This window comes from Mus pahari, chromosome 5 (assembly GCF_900095145.1).
Source record: "Mus pahari chromosome 5, PAHARI_EIJ_v1.1, whole genome shotgun sequence".
Lineage (NCBI taxonomy): Eukaryota > Metazoa > Chordata > Mammalia > Rodentia > Muridae > Mus > Mus pahari.
In genome coordinates, this window is record NC_034594.1 from 123,544,728 (window position 1) to 123,565,814 (window position 21,087).

Below are 21,087 nucleotides of genomic sequence, written 5' to 3' on the forward strand. Positions count from 1 at the left end.
TTGTTTGTTTGTTTGTTTGTTTGTTTTTCTACACTGAAAGTTTTGTGGCTATTGTAGCTAGTAAAGAAGTAGATTTTAGTATTTTCACGTTCTCCAAAATAACTGATTTAGACTGTATTAACATCATAAATCTAGTAACCCATTTATAATAATTACCAGTCAACATGGAGAATATCTTTTTATATCTATATCTTAGATATTTCTACTAAACATGAATTTTGTCATTTCCTTCTACAGGTATAAGCCATGCAATGGGAGGAAGAGGAGGAATAAATAGAGGGAATATTAATTAAGTGATCTACAAACTATGACACATGTGAATAAGATTTGCGAATCTGTTTTAATATAATGATTGTCAAGTTGAGAAGTGTTTTGTATTTAAATAGGTATGCTCATTTCAACATTCTTTATTAATAAAATGTATTTCAATGTCAAAAGGTATCACTGTTCTCTTCATTTCATTTTGATGACTTTTTGCCAATCAGTTCAAGGACAGTTGTACCAGATTTTGGAGAGGGTCTGCCCTGAACGTGTGGTAATTGCTCTTGCTGTTCTTGTAGGCACATCAATGTTATAATATTGATCTAAATAAAAGAGAAAACATCCTTTTAATCAAAAAGGTAAAACATTTAAGTTTGTATTGAGTGTTGTATTCAAAGTCAGTATCATTTCAGTTTCAAAAGTAGATTTCATTAACTTTCTGACAAAAAATAATTTGATGGAAGGAGTAATCTTTCAGCATCCTTCAGGTAATATTAGGTTCAATTCTACCTTTTTGAAATAAATATTTAAAAATAGTTAATTTAAAAGATTTTGGCTTTAACCATTTTTAAAATATATTTCTTAGAAATTCATACTATAAAATCATAGGCAGAATAATTTAGATAACTGGTCTTTCCAAAGTTAATTGTCCTGGGCAATAAACTTTACCTAATCAAACTGGGTTCCATGAATGTCTTGAACACCTTGTAGACTGTAATAATACATGCTGTCTTAAAAGAGTCACTTGTGATAGCAGCAAATACTGTTTCTCCATACCAGTTTTCTCCTGATGTCCTAACAATGCAGTAGAACTGATCTGCACTCTTTCCAGTTAAATAAAATTAGTGTAACAGTCTCACCCTTTATATTGAGTAAGCACTGAAGTTGGGTTTCTTACAGTCATTACTGTACACTTGCTGTTTCCATTTAAATTACATTTGTGCTTCCTCAGGTGAGATCAACTTGAGGTTCACAAAACTGTTCAATTAACTTACCTTTGGAAAAGGCGTAGTAATCATAGCCATCAGGTTTCCTAATGTTAGGCAGTGTTATCGCTGAAGTGACAACATTTGGAAACCCTCTCCACATTGTGCTCACTTTGACTTCATTGTGGAGGAAACCTGCGGGCAGAAGTTTTAATAAAAGGTTTGAAAGGGATTACAACCTTAGAGCTACATAAACCTAGGTTTTGAGCTTGTTCTCTGCCATGACATTACACCTCACTTTTAGGACTGTCTTGAGGGATGCAGATTTGTATACAGTGCTTATTGTTTGCTATAATTAACAGGATTGAATAAACTACTTTCTTTACCAACAGAGAATTGATCTTAGTTATTACTCAGTAAGGCAAATGGATTTGTTTTACATCAATAAGCCTAAATGGTTAGTACTTTCATGGCCAGTATTTATATGTAATAAGGGTGACTTCATAAGAAATTATTAATCTTCATGATCAGCATTCTTGACATGGTGAAAATTACCTTTGTCTTGATAAGAGACTCTCATGGGCGTCGAGTAATGGATCCTGAAGGTGTGTGTCTGGAAAGGTCCAACAGCACGCTCAAAGCGGCGCCTCCTCACCTGTGCTGCCTCCCCGTATACCGAGTAGTTGATGGCAGGCCGCCTCCCTGTGCACTTCTTCACTGGCTCCTGTTTGTAAGTGTACTGCTGAATGTTGCCACCTGTTACACAATGGGAAAGGCACAACAAACAACTCATGTAATCCTCTCAAGAATGGGTTACAGTTGCCTCTTTTTTTTTTTCCTTTAGTTCTTCACAAATATATGTTTAATAATAGCTATTTTTAATGCTGTTCTTGAAATATAGTAATAAGTAAGACCTGAAATATGTGTTTGAACAAATGAATTCAACAAATTGCATTCTTTTTATTAGTGATCTGAAAGTCCAGATGTTTGATGGTTCACATTTCAGGAAATCTAAATACTTATGGCCTACAATATTTATTCATTAAAGCTATTTTATTCTTGCCATTAAGAATGCTTTTTGATAGTAAATCTAGCAATTAAAAAGAAAAAGACTCCTTAAAAAAATAATGTCACATTGACAATTGTGTGATACATACCTCTCTTGAAGAAGTACACAGATTCAGGCCTGTCCTTGTACTTGGCTATTGAAAGAGCAGCCACTATCTTCCCTGTTAGTCCTCCAAAGCCTTTGACAATTTGTTTAGGATACCCAGCATCTACTACATCATTGGTGAAGCGCCAGTACTGAGAATCCTGGTTGTTTAAAGGAGAAAATGATATCGAAGGTTTTGTAGGCACGTTTCAGGAATTCATCCTCAGGTTTAAGTATAGGGAGAATACATTAAATTGGTTGAATTTAAATAAGCAGATCATAAATAATACCACATTGTCATTTTTCAAGAGAACAATATATCCTTTCCCAGTTGAAGGTTAAGATGATGATATGACAAGGTGCAACTGCATTTTTTCCCCAGTGTTTGTGTTACCTTAAAGAAGAAAGTTTTTCCTTCACAGTTACATCTAGTAAAAACAGTGTCAATAGGAGAGGGAATACCCCAAACTTCAGTAATTCTGCGTGGTGGAGATGGTGGTCTGAATGGATTCAGCAACCAGAAATAATGACCTAAAAATTAAAGGGATTTGTCAGTCTGCAGTCTGAATGCTAAACTACGTCCTCACAGAAAAGGAAAAGAAACGTGATGGTTCTAAAGAAAAATGGAGTCTGTGTTAAGAGGTACCTGGACCTAGAGCCAGGTGAAAAAGAGGGTATTTGTGTATTCCTCAGATATTTCTTAGGTCCAAAATATGGCAAAAGATATTTTGAAATAATTTAGTTTCTAGTTTTAATTTTTTTAATTGAACTTTTGAGGTGGTTTTGAGACCATCTGTACACTGGGCTGGCCTTGAACGCATAGAGCTCCACTTACCTCCACAGCCTGGGTGTTGGGGATTAAGGGAGTGTGTTACCACACCCACCTTGATTTTAATTTGCTTTGTTTTTTTATTTATATGTATCTGGGTTTGCAGGGTCCATGGAGAGGCCATAGGACAACTTGTGGGAGCTGGTTCTTTCCTCCCTCAGTGTAGGGTTCAATGGGAGTCAGTTTTCTCCTGCCTTGGTGTAGGTCTCAAAGCCACGAGGCTTTACAGTCTACCTTCTTCCGTTGAGTCAGCTCATCAGCTCATTTTCTACTTTCCCTAAAGAGAATTGTTTGCCTTTGTGACTTAGAGTGCTCTGGGTGTCAGTGTCTTTGCTATATAGAATGGTGTTATAGCTTAATGACTAGTACAATCTATTGGACCTTTACTGTACATAATTTTTTGTCATTATATTCTTAATCTGTGCTCTAAGAAGACTAAAGTAACAAAGTCCATGGGAAATTTACTTAATTCTCTGTAACTCTGGAACAAAAAAGTACTACCTCACCGTGGAGGAGTAATTTTCTAAGAAAACTGTTCAGAGAATGCAAATCTTATCACTTCATTTAATTTGAAATTGGAACTCTGAAATCCTATCCACACACAGACACAAAGAAACCTTAGATAAGAAGTCAGGTTCTTTGTTGCATCTATGTACCTAGATTAATAGTGTTCTCATTTACTGTAGAATCATATGGTTCAGTTAGCACTGTGAGACTTTGTTCTCAGAAAATGCCAACACAAAGCAGTTTATATATTCATAACTTACCTCGAAAGGCAACTAATGTCCCATTGCGCAGCGTAGTCAGTCCATCCACTGGCTTACCATTGCATAAATTGGTCTCATCTTAAATCAACAAATTAATACAAAACAAGGAAGAAATCAACAAAAGACAATATAGAACAGAAGGAGGAAAGCAATTTGTTCTTTTCAAATCCTTACAGGATTCTGTTTCCTGTTTACCCTCTAAGATCTAGTGAGGAGAAAAGGAAGTGGTCATGTTCCATAGTTCTGCTTACCTAACAATACCATTCAGGAATATTAAATAAAAATAATGAGTGTAAGAGGCCCAGGTTATCTTAATCTTCATGTATATGAGGTATTAGACACTGACGTTTTCAGTCACTGAGAAAAGGAAATGGGCTTTTTTCCTTTGCATTATACTCTAAAGGATAAAGTCCTACCTAAATTATTTTCACATTCTCTACCCCATTTCTGCTCCCAACAGACATGTCTAGAGTTGGCCAACACCAAGTTTCTGATGCTAATTACTACTTAGTCTCCTGGATAATAAATATTCTATGATCACCTATTAGGAAGCTATAACCAAGTTTGATAAGTTCACAAGTTAGCATTTGAGATATGAATCTCAGTAGAGAGATATTAGAATAGGAAAGTAACTGATTCTTACCTGAAAGCATGGGACTGATGTTAATGCCTTGATTGAGTCCCCCGGCCAAGAAATCAGTGCCTGGAATAGCTGTGGGGAATAGCACAGGGGCCTTGGGAATCAGAGGTTTTCCTCCTTCACCTCCATCTGCATCTTCATGATCTGGATTTACTTCAGCTGTTTCAGAATTTGGAGTTTGATTAGGGATGGTGGTGGTTGGCAGCATGACTTCTAGAGGGGTGGTATTCAGTTCAGGCGTTGTTGCAGTTGTCTTTAGAGGAGATGGTGTGGTTTTTGGTTTTCTCGTTTTCGGTGTCTTTGGCTTTTTGGTAGAGGTGGGCTTCTTGGGTGCTTTGGTGGGCTTTTTGGTAGGCTTGGGTGCTTTGGTTGGTTTCTGTGGTTTTAGAGTTGTCTTAGAATCATCAGAATCTTCCGATGCAGGAGTTGTTTCTTCAGGTTTGTTCTGAATCTCTTCTGCTGGAGCAGTTACTTTGGGTGCAAGAGTTGTTGTTTTCACAGTAGTGATTTTGGGTGATGTGGTACCTTGAGTTGTAGACGTGATTTGAGTGGTGGTACTTGCCTTTGGTGTGGGTGCCCCAGCAAACTCAGCTGTTACTTCAGAGGTCTTGGAGGTGGTGGGTTCAGACTCCTTGGGGGTGGTGGGTTCAGGTTTCTTAGGGGTGGTGGGTTCAGCCTCCTTGGGGGTGGTGGGTTCAGGCTCCTTGGGGGTTGTGGGTTCAGGCTCCTTGAGGGTGGTGGGTTCAGGTTTCTTAAGGGTGGTGGGTTCAGACTCCTTGGGGGTGGTAGGTTCAGGTTTCTTAGGGGTGGTGGGTTCAGCCTCCTTGGGGGTGGTGGGGTCAGGCTCCTTGGGGGTGGTGGGTTCAGCCTCCTTGGGGGTGGTAGGTTCAGGCTCCTTGGGGGTGGTGGGTTCAGGTTTCTTAGGGGTGGTGGATTCAGGCTTCTTGGGTGTTGTGGGTTCAGCCTCCTTGGGGGTGGTGGGTTCAGGCTCCTTGGGAGTTGTGGGTTCAGCCTCCTTGGGGGTGGTGAGTTCAGGCTCCTTGGGAGTTGTGGGTTCAGCCTCCTTGGGGGTTGTGGGTTCAGGCTCCTTGGGGGTTGTGGGTTCAGGCTCCTTGGGGGTGGTGGGTTCAGGCTCCTTGGGGGTGGTGGGTTCAGGCTCCTTAGGGGTGGTGGGTTCAGGTTTCTTAGGGGTGGTGGACTCAGGCTTCTTGGGTGTTGTGGGTTCAGCCTCCTTGGGGGTGGTGGGTTCAGGCTCCTTGGGGGTGGTGGGTTCAGCCTCCTTGGGGGTGGTGGGTTCAGCCTCCTTGGGGGTGGTGGGTTCAGGCTCCTTGGGTGTTGTGGGTTCAGGCTCCTTGGGGGTGGTGGGTTCAGGCTCCTTGGGGGTGGTGGGTTCAGGCTCCTTGNGTTGTGGGTTCAGGCTCCTTGGGGGTGGTGGGTTCAGGCTCCTTGGGGGTGGTGGGTTCAGGCTCCTTGGGGGTGGTGGGTTCAGCCTCCTTGGGGGTGGTGGGTTCAGCCTCCTTGGGGGTGGTGGGTTCAGCCTCCTTAGGGGTGGTGGGAGCTAACTCCTTGGGGGTTGTGGGTTCAGGCTCCTTGGTGGTGGGAGCTGGTTCCTTGGCGGTGGTGGTTTCAGGCTCCTTGGGGGTGGTGAGTTCAGGCTCCTTGGGGGTGGTGGATTCAGGTTTCTTAGGGGTGGTGGGTTCAGGCTCCTTGGGAGTTGTGGGTTCAGCCTCCTTGGGGGTGGTGGGTTCAGGCTTCTTGGGGGTGGTGGGTTCAGGCTCCTTGGTGGTGGGAGCTGGCTCTTTGGGGGTGGTGGGTTCAGGCTCCTTGGTGGTGGGAGCTGGCTCTTTGGGGGTGGTGGGTTCAGGCTTCTTGGTGGTGGGAACTGGCTCCTTAGGAGTTGTGGGTTCAGGCTCCTTGGGAGTGGTAGGAACTGGTTCCTTGGTTGTAGTTACAGGCTTCTTGGTAGTAGTGGGAGCTGAGTTCTTGGGAGTTGTAGATGTGGGTTCAACATCTTTAGCAGATGTTTTCTCTGCACTCCGTGTCTCTTTAGCTGAAGTAGTCTTTTTTTTACTGGCGGAAGACTGTGTATTTGTTGCAGTAGTCTCTTTTGTTTCAACTGTTGTCTCTTTATTAGACACTAAAGATGCCTCTTTGGATGTCTCAGAATTAGGTGCAAGACTGGGTTTAGGAGTTACTGGTTTTGCTGCTGTAGTCTTGGGAGATGTGGTGACTTTGTTGTGTGGAGTAGTAGGAGGGTCAGGAGGAGGTGGGGTGAGCTTGAACTCACCATTATCCAGTCCACTTCCAGCGTCATCCACAACCGGTGGTTCTGGATTGGGTTTCTTTTTAGGGGTGTTTTTCTTGTTATCTTTTACTAGAGAAAAAAGATAAAATCTTGTTATTTTGAAGTGGCAACTTGAAGTCGTCAAAGTGATCAGTGGTATGAATGTGTGTCTGTGTTCATGTTCTTTTCCCCTCACTTGGTCCACACATGCTACCCGCCCCCATTCTATAGTGTTTTCCCTCCTTCCTAGAAACATGTCTCCTACCTCTGATACCTTTTTTTATACTAACTCCTACACAGGCTTCTACTGAGGATTTGATTCCAGTCTTTGCAACTGACTAGTTTCTGCTGAACCCAGATGCAATACATAGGGCTACGAGCTGCTCCTTTTCAATTGTGTCATTAAACTCAATAGTTCTCAGGATGTAGGCAATTAGGATGTCAAGGCAATAAATTCTGTTTAAAATTCCCCATAGCAATTACCCTTTAGGGGAACTACTAAGCCCAAAGAGCCTTTCACTGATAGGAATTCTATTTAGCAAATTTGTATTCCACTTCCATCAAGAGCAGGATTCTTGCAGTGACATGAAGTTAGACTGTCTAACTAGTAGACTAAAGAATGTTTCAGAGAAACTACCATCACTCAGGGAAATGTTCCTCAAAATTCTAGTACTTACTAGAGAAAGAATATATTTTGGAATTTCAGGAAATACAGATAACAGATCAGATGGAATCTCTTTTCAGAGAAAAAAGCCTATTCTTAACTTTCAGATAGAAGTGCAACAGATGTGATTTTTAAACATAGGAAAATAATAAAGGGCAATATAACAGGAATGATAATCGTGCCTTTCCCTGGAGGTTTAAGAGAATGTCAAGGATTATTTTGGGGAAAACACTATATAAGTTTGTGCTAAATAAAATCGTAGAAGGGAAAAACAAAAGCTGGAGGCAGAGACGGGAGAGAAGAAGACAGTGATCAGATAGACAGGAATTGCAACAGACTCCCAAACTACTGTCTCCAGTACCATCCTATTTCTACATTCAAAGATGTTACAGCATCTTTGAATCCCTTGCTGTGAAGAGTTACTTAGCTGCTTGCCACTGATTCTCTATAAGGTCTATTCATTTGGCACTTTTTAAGCTATTTCCATAGTCACATACTCCCCAAATATTGAGATCTCAAACTGTTCCATCAACACACATTACTTTTTGAAAAATTATTTTTAACATGGCATTGATAGAGTCTTTGATCTTTATCAATGCTCAAACCTTTTGGGTTCTTCTGTAATTCTCTATTAGCTGAATTTTTGGAAGACTTGATTTTCCGAATAGTTGAAGAGGAAGAAGAGGAGGAGGAGGAGGACTCTTGATTTTCAGAAACAGAATGTTCTATAAATCAAATAAAAAGTTTGATCACACCTACTGTGATTTAGAACAAAACAAAGCAAAAAAGAACTGCGGGTCCACATGCAACAAGAATTGCTGATAGTTGCTCTTGGAGCATTGGAGTGTGCTGTCACCTTATAGGTAATGCAACTACTTGCTTTATAAAGCTGTCGGCTAAAAGCAAGGCATCTTAGTTCATCACATATACCAACAGTAGACCTTTCTCCTGATTCTCCAACACCTGCTAAAATTTACACAGTCTAACTCTGTGAAAAATAGAGAAAACTTCTGTATAAGTTTTCATTTTTCCCATGAGATTTGCCTTTTCTGATAAGGCCCATGCTGGGTTTGCTAATAAGGTATATAAATATCCCAAGGATTTATATTTTGGCTTAGATTTTAACTTAAATCAAGTAAACAAAAAAAAATATGGTGAGTGCTTCATGATTCAAAAGATGACCCTTTGAGGATATTCATGTGAATAGTCCACCTACAGGTTATTTCAGTTAAGAAATCTCCTGTAGTGATGGCTGTCATCTTCCTACCTTCTGTTATTTCCTCAGATTCTACAACTTTCTTAGTCTTCTTTTTTGGTGATTTGGGTGAGCGTTTGGTAGTTGATTTGATGGTGTGAGATGCTCCTGGAGGCGGAGGTGCAGTCTTTGGAGATGGTGATGTGGGATTATGCACTGAGGCCAAGCAAGACAGATTGATTAACATCCAATTTAAGTTCATTAGCAGTGCTAACTGAAAAAGGTGAATTCCTGGGGCTCCGAGAGGAGAGGCGATACCGATAAATGTCAACACAGGACAGCTTGTAGCCCAACTCAAGTAACTTCAATAATTCGGAGAGCACATTGCTATAAAATAGTGATCCTCAAACTGGAAAATTATGATAGAAAAGAGTCCCAAGAGGTCAACGCTTTAAATGTTGCAGGCTTCTGGGTGTCTACCTTGGAATAGAGGCCAAACTACTGAACATTTTCCTGCCTTTAAGTGAGATGTGTATCCAACATTTCTAAAGAGGAATGCCCACCCAAATCAAGTTGTAATCCTATGAGCTTCATCTATCTTGCCATCATTCCACAATTATAAACATAATACTGGATTATAAACATAATATGGATGATGGGAAAAATCGTGCACTCGGCATCATAAATATATTTTTCCTGTTTTCATGTGAATTTAAGTCAAAGAATGCCAGTGAGCCTTGATTATTATAAAAGTTGTGTAGGCATATTTTGAAGATTTCACAAGCCCAGACATTATGCTTTTCCACAGACATGTTGCCCTTCCCAAGTTAACACATACTAATGGTTTGACATGTGTCTTTGCCTTTTATCCCTCCCCCACCCCACTCCTCAGCATCTAAAAGAGGGACCATGGGGCATTCCTGGGAATCAGAAGAAAGGAGAGGGATTTGAAGAAGAAAACAGCAGTAGAGATGGGTAAGAAAAGTGGTACATACACCCTGATGCTCCTACCATCCCTTCAGAACTCTTCCTATTCCCAGGAACTGGACACTGTACCTCGCCCTCTTTCTCCTCCCCCTTAACAAAACGCCAAGTTGAGTAACAGCTCTGCCGGGTACTAGTTCGTGATTGTAGCCAAAGCAGATAACCTTTCAGGCTTCTCTCTACCCATGCTGGGAATCGGTTGGATTGCTATAACTCCTGCCAGTTCTCAAAGTGTTATGATTTTTAGATCCCAATAATGAGTACTTACAGCAACCCTGAAACAACTTAGCATTAAGTTTCAGTTCTGTTTTAAATGAAGTTCTGAAGCTCTGGAGAATTCTTTCATTTTCACTTGGGACCCTGACTATATTCATGAAGTCTGTGAATGAAGTCACCTTGCACTGCCTCGGTTCCTTCTCCACGTCCTAGGTATACTTCAGAAGCACAGGGTACTGGGAGTATTTATGATGACGGTCTCTCTGTACATCATCACCCAATCTTCTTCCCTACCCATCTTCTGCCAAAACAACTTCTTGCGGTATTTGGGGGGTAGGGTCTTGTTTGGTTTGGTTTGGTTTGGTTTGGTTTGGTTTGGTTTGGTTTGGTTTGGTTTGGTTTGGTTTGGTTTGGTTTTGGCTTTTCTCATGGCCAAAATAATTATCAAGGTCGTGAGGAAATAATGTCTCCCCATCATGGTGCCTTCTGAGAGCTGCCGGCATGCTGAGCTCTGGGGTTTTGAAATAAGGGTGTTGTCTCTTGTATTTTTAGAATACTTCCTGTAAAAATATTGACCAGCTAGGAAACAGCCTTCAACTCTGCTGATTAAGTTTCCACTGTTCTAAAAAAAAACCTGGGAGGCATAACCTAACTAAAAAACATGGTCAAATTATGCAAACAATACTTATCTCAATTTTGCCTCCACAGATACTCATATTTTGGCAAAGAGTGGTTAAGAACAAACATTGGAGAAGGCATTCTATCATTTTATTTTTTTAAAGGGGGGGTTGTTATACTGTGAGAATATTGCTTCAAGGTGTAATGGCCAGAAATGGTTTAAATAAGACTGTCCCTGTCCCTTTTGTTGACTTCGTCATCCACCAGCTTTGTGTAGAGACTAGACTGCTGAAGGACAGGAGGGATAGAAAGAAACATACAACTAATTTATTGAGGTATTAGCTTTTTAGCAGAGTTGCCTGTCAAGTTGGTGACTAATTAATTTATACGAAGAAGCTGGAAGTATTCTGCCTTTACATATATACTCACACATTAAAGCTCAAAGCACAGAGAGCTCTGAGGGCAGCTGATTTTGTGAAGTCAGTACTATTAGGTGGGAACACGTTTTCAACTGTAAAGGAGGCACCTTGGAAGATAAAAAGATGCACACTCAGCCCATGTCCCCCTTGCTAGTGAGCCAGAGATCTTGGTGCTTCTAGAGCTTTTATGAGGATGCTTTCTTTCACTTGTCCTTGTAAAACAAAAGTATTACGAAGTAGCTTGTATATTAGTAAAATCAAGAACTCTGCTGTATGTTAGCCATCAGTGAAAGGCATGGACTGGGCTGGCTGGGCTGAGCAGCCCTGCCTTGAGGTAAGCCCTGGTTCTTACCTTCTTCGCAGAAGCTGTCGTAATCTGCACAGCACTTGCCATACTTTTTACACTGGGAGTCACAGTCACACTCCCTCCCTCGAGCGAAGGACTCGAAGCAGCGTCCTTTGCAGGAGAGCTCTGCCCGGGGCAAAACAGATAGCATGGATTATTAGTCACAAAGCAATACTTGCATACCTTGTAGCATTTCTCATCTGACAGCTGACTAGAGTCTCAAGGGTGGTGTGCTTCTGAGTCTCCCATTTGGAATTTGGAGCACTCACATCATCAACTATGAAAAACTAAATTTAAAGGCGCGATGTCCTAAGAGAGGCAGCCTAAGTTAGGGAAGAAATCTGATGAGCTGGGCCATCATTCTCTCCCCTCTGACATGTCACGAGATAGCCCAGTGCTGCCTGAGTCTTACACATGTGTAGACACAAGGGAAAACTAGAGAATAGCAAACTGCCCTACATAGGAAGTCCTTTAGCTTCTCACACCACTGACGCCATTTCTTTGTAATAAATTAGTACTAATGCAATCTTCGTATCTTAAAACAATATATCCCAAGAAACTAATTGAGCAAGCCACTGCTCAGGTCAAAAATCACTTGCAATGCAGAGACTCTTAAAATGACAAATGGCATAGAATGAGATTGAAAGATTTCAGTTAACCCCATGGTGTGGACTGTGATAGGAGGCCTGCTTGTTACAGAAGGAACTTTGGTGGAAAGTATGATGATTCCCAAAGCCTGCTTGAAATACTTTACCCAACACGCAGACTGTACAACACTATAGTTACCATCTCCACATGCAAATTCTAATGCAAATATAACTTTTTACAAATTTTAGTTATAGCATTTATAAATTGAATATTGTATGTATCTGAATCTAGTACTTCTTAAGAAATGGCTCAAATTTTGTTCAATAGCGATATCACTCACAATTTAGAACTTTGGGGCTTTGAAATTAATCAATTCAGCCTGGTATTTTCTTGATCTTTAAAATATTCTCTTTAGGTAATTTAGGAACACATTTACTACCAAAAGTTCCAGTAGCCTATGTAAAAGTTCTATGCCTATTGATCCTTTTGATGAAGCTCTTTGAAAGACTCATCTCTAAGCAATCAAAACTCAACCATTAATGAAGAAGTACACCTTACTCTTTACTTGATACCTACCTAGTCACAGTACCAAGTCTTTACTTAAGACATTTCACATGCAAGCAGTCAATACCTATGTGCAAGTGACAAAGGCTGAGGCTTCCGTTCACTACCCTAGTAATCAGAAGCCTTGAAACCATCCTCAGGTATGTACAGTGCACGTCAACACTTATGCAAGTAAAGGAAAGAAGACACTTAAACAAAGGAGGTGGGAGGGAGGAAGACCAGAGCTGCAAAGGGGTACAAAAGCAGGCCCAGGACAGCGGGCTTGACAGACCAAGCCCAGCTCTCAGAACGTACCTGTAGTGCAGACTCTCTTGAAATCAGGACAGCACTCCATGTAGTGTTGACAGTTATAATCACAGTGGCAGGTGGCATCTCTAGAGTACCCTTCCCCACATCTCCCTGCACAGCTTGATAAATCTAAAAGTACACAATACTAAGGTAAACACGGCCAAACCATTCGGAACAGGAGAGACCTACGAAGGAGGACAAGGCCACCAGAGAAGGGGAGCTTTACCCACGGGCAGTGCTGGGAAGAATGCACAGGAATGGACATAGCTGATGTTCGGGCGAGCCTTTAGTAACTTTAGTGATGTCGCTTTAATCTTCACTAAACTGGGATTATAGATACACCTTTGAAAGTCAAGCTAAGTAATGCTTGCACGCAGGGTGGTAGCTCTGAGGGAAGGGTGGCAGTTATAATTGCAGAGATTGCTGCTCTCATGATTACTGGTGGCCATTTTGTGAACGATCTTATGCTGGATACTGAGTCATGCGTTCTCTCCAAGACTTACGAAAATGTTTCTAAAAAAGTATTACTAGCCCTATCTAAGGTAAAAAATGATGACACAGGCCGGGTGTGGTAGCACACGCCTTTAATCCTAGCACTCGGGAGGCAGAGGCAGAGGATCTCTGTGAGTTTGAGGCCAACCTGATCTACAGATCAAACTCCAGAAAAGCCAGGGCTACACAGAGAAACCCTGTCTTGGAAAAAAAAAAAGATAACAGAAATTTTAATAAGTTCTCCAGTGACACACAGTAAGTTACTGAATGTATATGTGTATAAATATGTGTGTATACATATAGACAAATATAAATATATGTGTGTGTGTATCAACTAATATCAACTAATAGATATCAACTAATATATATGCATTATTTGTACATCCCATTCACTATCATAAATGCCTGACTTTGGATAAGCAATTATATCATTATCCTAAACAAATAGCCCATTTTGACTTCAAACTCATGTATCTGAATTTCACTAATTCCATTGCCTGTCTCGATGAAATTAAGCAGGCTGTTGTGCCAACACGGACTCTTCCTAAGTGCTCTCTGTTGGGAGGAGTGAGAGAGACCTCTTGAAATAGGATCTGGGTGTGGATATAAAGGTCATGAACCTAGTGTTTGGGAACAAGCAAACAATAATGATGGGATGGAATAATTAACCCCAAGTATTTCTAAACACCATTTGGCAAATAACACCACAAAATCCTCCCCAAAAGATAACAATGGACTCCACCTCTGGAATGTCCCAATCCATAGGCAGATGTTTAAACGCACTGAAAAATTCTCGAGAGAATCCAGGAAGGTTTAAGTCTTAATACATACACAAACATAATAGAGAGCAGGATAGTTCTGAGAATGATCGCTTACATACATATGTGCACAACACATACAAAAATGCATATATAGTGTATGTATATAAATACATATATTATATATAAAAGGGAAAGAATGAGAAGAGGTTGAGAAGGCAGGAGAAGCAGACAAAACAACATCAAAAGATTATGCTTTCACACTTAGCAGATGTCTAGAACAAATCACTTATTTTTCATAGGTGGTCTGTTATAGCCTTAAGCTTATTGCTATTTACTTAAACCACTAGTGTGCGTGCGTGTGTGTGCGCGTGTGTGTGTGTGTGTGTGTGTGTGTGTGTGTGTGTGTGTGTTACATGCATGTGTGCATGCACAGGTGGAGTCCAGAGGACAGTATCTGTTCTCCTCTGTCATGGTCCACCTTATTTTGGGGGCGAGGATGTCTCACTGAGCCCAGAGCTTGCCACTGGACTTAGTCTGCTTGGCCACCGAGCTCCAGGATCAGCCTGACTTGGCTCCCAGAGCTCAGGCTGGAGGCATGCACTACTGCATGTAGCTTTTCATGTGGGTGCCAGGGGTCTGAAATCCAGTCCCCATGCTTGTGCATCAGACAGTACAACCCCAAACCATCATCTCTCAGGCCCAGTGATTGTCATATTAATTTTCACAAACTTTCAATGAATATGCATTGTTTCACAAAGGAAGAGAATGGATAAAGAGACAGCCATGCTGTGAATCTTAATACCACATGAGAAAGCTGAGGGGTGTGAGGCAGGGGACTGTAGCCATCATTTCCTAACTCAGCATTTATACTTGGTTTCTGTGATTCTCCACCGTGTCTTATTTGAGTGATTCTGAAATCATGCTCAAGCAAGCTGTCATCTGTTGTGCTCCAATTCAATGAGAATTTTAGAGATTTTACCAGAAATGTCTCTCTTAAAAATAAAATGTCACTGTAGTAATTACAGATCCTGATTTTCCTTCTCTCATGATGGCTATGCCGGAGGAAACACACAGCAATATGTTAAAGACGCACGTTGCTATGACTAAGTACCTTGAGCCTCGTGCCCTCTGCTCTCTCCGCCTTGGCTATGCTGAGTGCAGCAGGCTCTCTAAGTAGGGGCTGCTTACCCAGAACCGACTCGGAAGGACTGAACTTCGCAATATTATAATAAGAAATGGCATTCAGATTTGTAAAGCCCATAATAGGGTGACTAGTCCCTACAAGGAAGAGAGAGCACTTAAGGCTAATAAAATTCCATTTGAAACACTGTAAATGTAAATTATACTATGCTATCTATGGCAGCATGATGCTAAAGTAATAATTTATTACTTTATAATGCTTTATAATAATTTATTTGATGCAAAAGTTCAGTTAAATTTGTCAACACACCTAGTTATTGTAAATATATGGTAGTAATATAGGTTTATAAAATGTAAACTTTTTCTTTATAAATTTCCTTGGCCAACATATAAATTTTCCTTATCCTATCAAGGAATTCTTGTGGCTTGATAAATCTTATCTCTTGCTTCAGTAGCTCATGCACTGAATACAGAGTGATACAGAGAGCATTCATCTGGCCCATCCCTCCACAGAGATGACATGCTAACTTGTGAGCCAATCCATATTTTTACAGGCAAGATATATATACAAAGACGCTATCATAATGAGACCAATTACTTTGCATGCTAACTTAAAATGCTAATAAAACATTTTATTTTTTAAAAAAAATTTGTCAACATAACCAAATTTGTCAACATACGACCATAACCTGTTATTTAAATGTTATATTTTTTTCATTTCTTTTGATGGTGTTGTGTATCTCCAGCATGATTTTATTATGTAAATGTCTGTATTTTATTTTTTAATTCGGGTAAAAAAAAAAAACAAAAACGGAGGGGACCGAGGAGGCGCATTATTTTTTATCAAAACTCAGAACTCCTCCAGCGCTCTCACATGCAGAAGGAAAGATGAGAAGTCCAAAACACACAAATGCACTGCATGCCTTTCAAGTTCGTGGCTGCACATTGTTAAACTCATTGAAGTGCATATGCTTAGGAATATATTGTTGTTTTTGATGCCATAAAAGCCAACTGGGCACGTAACAGCAGTGACTGAATAGAAGCGCTTTTGATGCTAAAGTTACCTTGAGATGAAACTTGTTGAATCAAGACAACAGGAAGCAGCAGCGACAAGCAGATGGGAAGTATTTTCCACCCCATGGTTGTTCTCAGATGCAACGCCCTTGCTTGAGATAAAATAAAAGCATCAGAAACCCACTCATTAATCTCACCACTCAATAATGTGTCTGTTGTGCACAGCATTCAGAAACATTCAAAATATAATTCAATAACAAGCCACTCCGTTCTTAGAATAAAAGCTATGGGCAATCAGCTTGAATTCCTGAGGTAGTCGTTGTTCTGATTAATATAATAAAAAAACAAGCCACCTCAATTAAATTGCCAACCACTGTAATACCTCAGACTAATAGCAGAAAACAGGCTTATTTTAGAACATGTTGGAAGAGCAGTCTGTACTCACAGTGAGGCTTAAATCATGTCCTGGAGATAAAAATGAGCAGCTTCAATAAAATCGAGTTTAGCAAAAGTAGCCAAGCTGTCTTTCCAACCTTCCACCTTAACTCAGTATAAATTCACAGGCTTCCAACAGGTATCTCACAGAAGTATGGTTCTTTGCGAAACTTTCTAAATACTGTCCTTTTCCAATCACACTTAATGAAGACACGCTTAATTCTACAAAAAGCATATTAACCCCGACACTTACCTGTAAAAGGAGAGATAAATTTCCCCAGTGTGCTGGAAGTCTTATATAGCAGTGCAAATGGACTGGGATGAACCAATTAGTCCAAAGGTTAAGCAAAATCAACAGTGACAACCTATGAAATCAAGCTTTCCTCATTTGTTGGATGGGGTCCCAGACGACTAGACTTAGGCAACATCTGGAAAACACTTCCATTAAGAAAAATGACTACTACAAAATAAAGTTAGATTTATTGGCCAAAACACATTTCTAATTTCTAAGTGAAGTGAACAAATTGTTCTGAGATGGCAAACCCTTCTGGGAGCTCTGGAGCAGTGTGCAAAGGAGCAACTCTAGACTCCCCCAGCTGGCGCCGTTTCTTCCTTTCTTGGCAGTTAAATCCAGTAAGGTGCTTCTCACACATCTCTAATGTTAGCCTGGGATGAAAAAGATCATGAATTTATATCAATAATGCAACATCATGCTGCTGCTGCTGCTGCTTCCTCCTCCTCCTCTTCTTCCTTCCTTCCTTGAATTCTCATTTCTTTAGGGCACAGGAAAAAAAAAAAAAAGCTCTCCATTCACCTAAAGGTAACATATCCACACGCTGGGGTTTGAGGCTTCGTTACCATGGAAAAGCTTGCATTAGAACACTATTGAAATTCTTTCATGCTGACACCAGCCTGTAGTCCTGTCTGCTCTCTTTGGAGGCTGAGGCAAGAGACTCACATTGGAGACCAGACTGAACATCACAGTTGGAGTCTGTCTCAACAACAACAACAACAACAACAACAAACAGCCACAAAAAGAAAACTGTATTTTCCATAGTCCTTTTATTTAAAACCAGCAGTGTTTAAAAAAGATCTTTTACGTTCCTAGTGTAGTTTCCCTGCCTAAGGAAGTGTAAGCCAGCAACCTTTCAGCTCAGCTGCAAGTTTTATTCCATTTGCGCATGAAATGTCTTTGTTCATATTGTTCTTATATAAATTCTCATCTAGGTCTCGGCACCTTCCAAACACTTGCCCGGTGTCAACCCAAGTCACATTTAAGATTACAGTCAACAAATGTAGTGTACTGTACTGGAATTAGCTGTCCATTTGTCTCCGAACACTAACAGATATTGATTTCCTGAAGAATGTAGCTGAAGTCTACGGCCAACCTACAGCCTAGTGTTTCACCGAGCTGGTGTGCATGAACAAGACATGTTTGGTGAAGTAAACTGTTTTAGCCTGAATTTTGCCATCTACTATATGTTTAGTAGACATTGTATTTAATGATCACACAATACTTTTAAGTAGAAATATCATCACCTGTATTTCATAAATAAGATAAAATGACGAGCAAAGAATGTGACCATCTTCAGAACCAAGATCCAAACCCAGGACTTTTGCATATGAGTTCCCTCCTCTTTCTATAATAGCCCATGCTTGAGTAAAACCATCACTTCAGTATGTAACCACTGTGTTATATTTTAATCCTTTATATTTACGTATGCGTACTTCTCAGATGAATATGTAAAGAGAACATAGAGGCAGTCTACCCACCCCCCCTGGCAACAACCTCAGAATCCACAGAGTTAACTTCCTCTAGCTTCTGGGGAACTGATATCTGGACAAGTCAGTCACAGCTGATAAGACCGAGAGGAGGAATTTGAACTATGTTGGATCAGTGTTTCTTTCTCATGAAGATTTGGAGTTAGGATGCAGAAACTCCTGCATCCTTCTGCCCATGGAGATCTGTGATGTGTAGATTTCTGCTCATGCTCTAAAGAAAACTCTTCAGAGAAAAAGTTGTGTGAATGATTGAAGCAGCTACAGAGAAAGAGTTCCAGAAACCTTCTAGATCCTGAAAACATCATGTTCTATAGCTCAACTTCCTGTTGTATATTTATGGTAAGTATTTCCTTTGGAGCTGAGGCTAAGGAAGGTTTTTGCTGCTTTAAATCATTAATAAATTCATATCATGTACATAAAAGGCCTTGATGGATGAAATTAGACTAAACTATATCTTGGTTTTTAGACTTAACAAATACCAGAGTATTTGGTAAGGGAGCAAGGGTGAGATGAGATCTGCTCTGACTTATGCCTTTTAAGCTATCTGTATTATCATCTTCCTTCTTCATATGAATTCAACAATGGTGAATAATCACATTTTGGGTATCCAGAGGTTCGGGGGCTTCCTGTCTGTGCACTCACAGGAAGGCTAGAGAAAGACATCACATGTTTTGCTCAATCTCTCTTACTCCCTTTGAGACAGGTCTCTCATTAAAGCTGAGCTTAACTGTAGGTCTGCAAGCCCCAGAGACTCTTGTGTTTCTGGTACCTGTAGAACCCAGGTTAAAGGCTCATAGATGATCAAACCCAGCTTTTCACGTGGCTGTTGGCAGTTTGAACTTGCATCTTCATGTTTATATGGCAAATGATGTTTTAAACTTAACTGAATACTATGTACTTGTTCTTAAGTTCAAATTCTAAGCTGCTAGAACTGACTAAATAAAACCATGTACACATAAGTATGCATAACCAGTGTAAGCTATCACTTTAAGCGTATCCATTAATGTAGTTACTGAGACCTTAATTTTCCAGATGTGTCAGAAAGAATGAGAAACTATTAAATGCCAAGATTAGATTTATCATGCTCTATTTGCCTTCGATTCAGCTAATTTTCTTGAGTAACAGGCTATCTGGGTTAAGCTTACCCTTGGAGTGGGGAAACTTTTATTATGTATAGACTTTTACATTCTGCGAGCTTTGGTGCATTTAGTGTCTTTGTTGCACAACAATTGTCCTACCACGTTCCCTTTGAAATGGCATCCCTCATTAAAAGCATCTTGCAAATGATTATTTCAATCTTATTTAACTGGGACACCAGTTATCTCAGGATTGATTTTAATATGGAGGGCTGGGAAGAGGAAAACAGACAGCAACGGAGAGAACATATATGACACAGCAACAGGCCCCTCCTCCAAGGGCTGCAACTTTCCGCATGGGTACCCCTCTGAGCGTCAGTTTCTACCTTCTCAGGAGGGAGTGGTGACACCCTCAGAGGACACTCGGAGGGGCTTCTGTGGGTCAGAGTATCTCAGAGCACGCCGCCCCTTCTATTCAGTCTTCATTCGAGGTGTTAGCTGTCACCTTGTCCTGTAGCCAGCCTGTCTGTGTCTCATGGCTTCCTTCCACTTTTCCACATCTTTGATGTGCTTTCTTCCAGCAGTAGCCCAGGAAAAACTGAAGCATGCCAGGGGGAAAACTACAGATGCAAGCTTGTTCTTCACGGCCACATTTTGTGTGTGATGCTAGATCAGTGTCTCCTTGAGGTGAAATAACTCCTCCCCTCTCAGAGGGAATAGACATCCACATTTGGGGACTACTTCTGTCTCTTCTGTTTAAGGAGTCATCACACACTAGAAAGGAGGGTGTGCCTGTGCCTATGCATGTGCCTGTGCGTGTGCGTTTGTGTGTGTGTGTGTGTGTGTGTGTGTGTGTGTGTGTGTGTGTGTAGTGTGATTTGTGTGTATATGTATGTGTGTGTAGTAGGGTGTGTGTGTGTGTGTGTGTGTGTAGTAGGGTGTGTGTGCATCTGTGGTATGGTATATAGTTGTATATGTGTGTGGTATATGTGTGTGGTATGTGTTTGTGTATGTATGTGCGTAGTATTGTGTGTATGTGTGTGTGGTATGTGTGTGTATATGTATGTGTGTGTAGTATGGTGTGTGTGTGTATGTGTGTGTAGTATGGTGTGTGTGTGTATGTGTGTGTAGTATGGTGTTTGTGCACACACACACATACATACTCATATGTGTATGTTCCTGGATACTTGATCAGAAGTATAACCATTAGCTCAGTAAAGGAGTTACTAACTTTGTTTTGGAGGTTATGGTCTCAATCCTGTCCATGTTTTCTAGCTGTGCCTCGGATCACATCCCGGCTTCCCATTCCAGTAGCTGTGACCTCATAGTTGGTGTTTTCTTTGATGAAATACCAGTAGGAAGGATTTTCACACTTTCCATCTGTTTCCTAACAAGAAATGTGTGCCCAGCTTCTTCTTTTTCTCCTTTCTTATACATTGGATGGTAGACACTAGAGACCGGCTCTGACCATGCCAAAAAAAAAAAAAAAAAAAGCAACCAGAGGTCCTTGTGAGGTTCGAATGCTATCTAATTTTCTGCAAAGTACATTTTACTTGAATAAATTTAATTGAAGGTTCTAAATTGTGCTAAAACAGCATTCTAACAGAAAAAATAAATTCCCATTATTTACAAAAATTAATTCCCC

The 21,087-nt window shown here is 40.6% G+C and overlaps 2 protein-coding genes across 3 annotated transcripts in view; one reads left to right on the forward strand and one right to left on the reverse strand.

Annotated features, from left to right (window-relative positions):
* Positions 1-437, forward strand: part of Tpr (translocated promoter region, nuclear basket protein) — a 59,412-nt gene extending 58,975 nt beyond the window's left edge. For both annotated transcript variants that reach the window (XM_021197824.2, XM_029539013.1), the window contains exon 52: positions 238-437. In XM_021197824.2, the coding sequence (XP_021053483.1) occupies positions 238-293 (56 nt within the window). In that variant the 3' untranslated portion in view covers positions 294-437. The remainder of the gene's footprint in view (positions 1-237) is intronic.
* Prg4 (proteoglycan 4) lies at positions 431-16,856 on the reverse strand. The gene is given in 13 exon segments (XM_029539014.1): positions 431-584; positions 1,257-1,382; positions 1,743-1,943; positions 2,345-2,501; positions 2,735-2,871; positions 3,937-4,014; positions 4,580-5,979; positions 5,981-6,950; positions 8,792-8,935; positions 11,309-11,428; positions 12,749-12,871; positions 16,200-16,301; positions 16,838-16,856. Coding segments are annotated over 12 exon segments (3,630 nt in total). The 5' UTR covers positions 16,276-16,301; positions 16,838-16,856; the 3' UTR covers positions 431-486.
* Between the last annotated feature and the right edge of the window lie 4,231 nt (positions 16,857-21,087).